The sequence below is a fragment of the Dryas octopetala genome, chromosome 2, assembly GCF_963921425.1.
Source record: "Dryas octopetala chromosome 2, drDryOcto1.1, whole genome shotgun sequence".
Classification (NCBI taxonomy): Eukaryota; Viridiplantae; Streptophyta; class Magnoliopsida; order Rosales; family Rosaceae; genus Dryas; species Dryas octopetala.
The window spans coordinates 10,861,750-10,865,845 of record NC_141367.1 but is presented as its reverse complement, the minus strand read 5'-3'; the positions used below and the strand labels follow the sequence as shown (position 1 = coordinate 10,865,845).

The 4,096-nt window shown below is 37.1% G+C and overlaps 1 protein-coding gene across 1 annotated transcript; it reads right to left on the bottom strand.

Annotated features, from left to right (window-relative positions):
- Nucleotides 1-286: 286 nt before the first annotated feature.
- Nucleotides 287-3,826, bottom strand: LOC147293038 (receptor-like protein EIX2). Its single transcript, XM_086230993.1, has 2 exons — nt 945-3,826; nt 287-638 (listed from the first exon to the last, which is right to left on the bottom strand). The coding sequence occupies exon 1, from the start codon at nt 3,824-3,826 to the stop codon at nt 956-958; it is 2,871 nt and encodes a 956-aa protein (XP_086087119.1). The 3' UTR covers nt 287-638; nt 945-955.
- Between the last annotated feature and the right edge of the window lie 270 nt (nt 3,827-4,096).

Here is a 4,096-nt window from a genome sequence, read left to right as displayed (position 1 = left end):
AAAACAGAAATAAATTAATCACTGATAGAATGATCATTTACAAAAATTCAAGAACCAATAACTAGCAAAACTTCATTGAAGCTTTCTCCAAAATACCACCAGAAAATCTTCAAGCGAAGTTTTCTCCAAATCCATAGTCACTCAAAATATGCAGCTGATCAGCAAATATTCAACTTTCATTACATTGGTTTTAAAGTATTGCCTCTAAACTAAGTTAACACCAACTTTCATTATACACCCGAAATATGAATTTCAATTTAATTAAATCAGAACTGAAAGAAAATCCTTGTATGAAGAGACGAATTCTGCAATTTCATTTGAGTATAGTAGAACATCAAAAAAGAAAAGAAAGAAAATAAAGTGTAGAAATTACTCAAAGAAAAAAGGCAAAAACAAGATAAAAAGAAAAGTTAAGCACTCCAAAAATACTCAAAAACTTCTACAGATACTTGTCCAGAGTGCTAAAACTCCCAATCAATGGTTCTTACAATTGTAACAGTACAAATCAAATTCCTAACTAGTAGTACTTCAATAATCTCTTTATTATGCAGTCCAGTGCTCCAATACTCTAAGACCCTCAAGATAATTGTCCATGGCAACTCTGCTGCTCACTGCTCTCTCTTCAGCTGAAGATGGAGCTAAACATAAAAACATACAAGTAAACAAGCACCCATAAGTTTCGGAAAAAACAATTAACTGTAAAAAGTAAAAACCATATTAGTCACGATGCTGATGCTAACAATAACACTACTTCATGAGTTTCTTTTACTAATAAAAAAAGCATGCCCGCTTCTTTTAATTCCAAGATGCATTTTCTGTCTTTGAGCATGCTTCTTTTAATACTACTTTGTGCATGTTTATACGAGAGAAGAGAGAGAGAGAGAGAGAGAGAGAGAGAGAGAGAGAGAGAGAGAGAGAGAGAGAGAGAGAGAGAGAGAGATTACCACTAGCTTATCTATTTAGCATCCCTTAATTTCCGCCAGATCAAAGCTACTCTCACATAAAGCCAGTCATTTAAAACACTGAAGAAGCTGAAGTAGGTGTATCTCCATGAACTGATGAATATCAAACTTCCACAAGCTCCCCAAAATCCAAAAACAAACCCAACTCCAATACTGATGTAAAATCCGCGAGATATAAGCTCATCCTTATCTTCTTGATTGCCAAACACAGTACTTTGATCAGTGCACATGTTTTGAAGTGGAAGTCCACACAGTTGATTTCCAGCATAAACAGAGGGATCAAAGCCTTGGAGCTGAGTTCCTTTTGGAATTTCACCAAACAAGTTGTTATATGACAAGTCCAAGAAACCAAGACGATCTATCCGAGAAAGGCTTGTTGGAATTCTGCCTTGTATCTTGTTTCTTGACAAATCAAGAGAATCTAATTCCTGCAACCGTCCAATCTCTGAAGGTATTTGACCTCTTAACTGGTTTCTCGACAGGTTTAAAGAAACCAACCCAACAAGTTCAGTGATTTCACTTGGAATCTCCCCAGTCAATCTATTTCTAGAGAGATCAATTCTCTTCACAAGGCCCAAAGTTTTTTTGTATGTTTGCATTCCACCTTTCCACATGAAGGTTGCATCATCCTCATAAGAAAACCAATGTGCAGCATTTACTGAAGAAGGTATGAAATACACATGTCCGATGGTTGGAGTTGAATTCCCTTTTTGAGCCAAAGAAATTAAATTATTGAGGCATTTGGGTATACTTCCAGAGATGTTGTTCGCAGAGAAATCTAAAATTTGAACGTGTGATAGATGGCATAATTGTGAAGGCAAGCTTCCAGTGAAGTGATTAGATTGAAGCATAAGGATAACCAAATTTGAAAGGCTAACTCCTAACCATTCAGGTATTGATCCTGACAATTCATTGTCTCCAATATCAATAACTTTTAAGCGTGTGCAATTCTTCAGGGATGAAGGCAATTCTCTCACAAGTCCATTGCTTCTTAACTTCAATGTTTCCATTCGATATAGGGAGCCTATTGTGGTAGGAATTTTCCCAGAAAGCATATTGTTACTCAAATCAAGAAAGACTAGAGATTCCAAATGCGACCAGCAATTTGGCAGTTCTCCAGATATATGATTCCTTGAGAGACTCAGAAAGCTTAAATTCACAGCTGCACTTTCACACAAGAAAGAAATTGGCCCTGAGATCTTATTACTTGAGAGATCCAGATATGTCGCTTGTGATAGAAATGAGGGAATTGGACCTTCCAATTGGTTTGAATTCAAATCTACTCTAAGATCCTCTCCTACCTCCAATGTCAAATTTTCAAATGTTCCTCTAATTTGGTTGTGAGACAGATTCATGTTCACACCCGTTGGATTGCGAGAAAGATTCCAAAACCAGCTTGGAAAAGTATCAGAAATTTCAGCGTCAGAAATATCAAGTTCAACAATACTATTTTGATTTTGAAGCCATTTAGGGAAATAGGGACCTACTTTGCAAGACCGCAATAATACGTACCGCAATTGAAAGGGAGGAACCCAATCAGAATTGATGTTAAAAACTAGTGAGTTAAAGGATAAAGCCAAATACCATAATTTGGAGAGTTTTGAGAAATGTGTTTCCAAAATCACCCCTTCCAAAGAATTTGAGCTAAGATCGATAAACTCCAGCTTGGATAGTTGTCCAATACTTTCAGGTATGGTTCCACTTAATCGATTTCCCCTGAGATTCAATCCCCTAAGATTAGGAAATGACCCGGAAATATTATTCTCACCGAGATACAATGCTTCTAATGAGTTTGGAGTACATGTAGACAATATTTGAACATAGTCAGAAAATTGTCCACTGAGACTGTTGTTTGAAAGCAGCAATGATTGCAAACTACACAACTTGGAAAAGGAATGCGGGATTCCTCCTTCAAGTTTGTTGTTCATGAGATCAAGATGTTCAAGAAAGCTCATGTTTTCAAAAACTTCTGGAATTTGACCACTTAAAGAGGTGGACGAGAGGTCAAGAGAAACAAGGCTGGTGTTGTAGTTGCACAACCATTTGAATAATATTGAAGAACTGGCATTAAAGTAATTTGCACTGAGATCAACATCAGTAAGAGATTTAGAAGACGAATTTATGTCAGAAAGAGTGGAAAGGATTGGCGGAGGAAGATCACAGTGGTGTAATGACAACGCTCTTAGATTAGGGAGCTTGTTTACTGTTCTCAGCCAGTCAGAAACATTACTGAGCGTGACACGACTTAGGTCCAAGTATTTTAAAGAAGAAAGATGGGGAAGCCAATTGAGGCTTTCTGTATAGGCATGGTAATTATATCCGAGATCGAGATATTTTAAGTGGGTAAGGTTTCCAAGTTGATAAGGAATTTGACCACCAAAATTACTATCAGAGAGTTCGAGGTGCCTTAAATTGGTGAGAGAACCAATGAAGTCTGGAATTTGGGTCCCATTGAAGTCATTGAAACTGAGGTTCAAATAATTCAAATGCTGCAACTCAATGAGTTTAGGACTAATATTCTTACCATGCAAAAATTGCTGTCCCAGATGAAGTTGAACAACATGGCCAGTTTGGTTGCTACAGATGACTCCCTCCCATTTGCAACAATCATTGTTTTGTGCTTGTGTTCCGGCCCATGAAGACAATATTGATCCCTTGTAATCATCCCCGATGAAGCCTTGTTTGATTGCAAGGAGTGCTTGCCTTTCCCTCTCTATGCACCTCATCATCGTCATGTTACCATCTCGGTGGCGAACTACTCCAGAGTTGAATCCAGTGGATAAGGAAGGGTTGATATGTAGAAGTAACCAAAGCACCATAATTAATATTGCATCAACAAGTTTGAGACACCTAATTCCCTCCATCATAATAATCAATTAGATCAAGATTAATTAAGATGATGGAACGAAGAAGCACAATTAATCACAGTAATGAAGCACAATTAATCTAGTAATGAAGCGATGAAGGTATGTATTGTAAGCTAGCTTATTACATAGAGCACTGCAATTAAGTATATCTATGGTTGTGATGAGTTTTCAGAATTCAAGCATGCATTAAGTATTTATAGGCCTCTGCCTTGCCTACTAACTATTTCGTAACAATCACGTAGAAAAATGTTTCACCAAAAAGAAAAA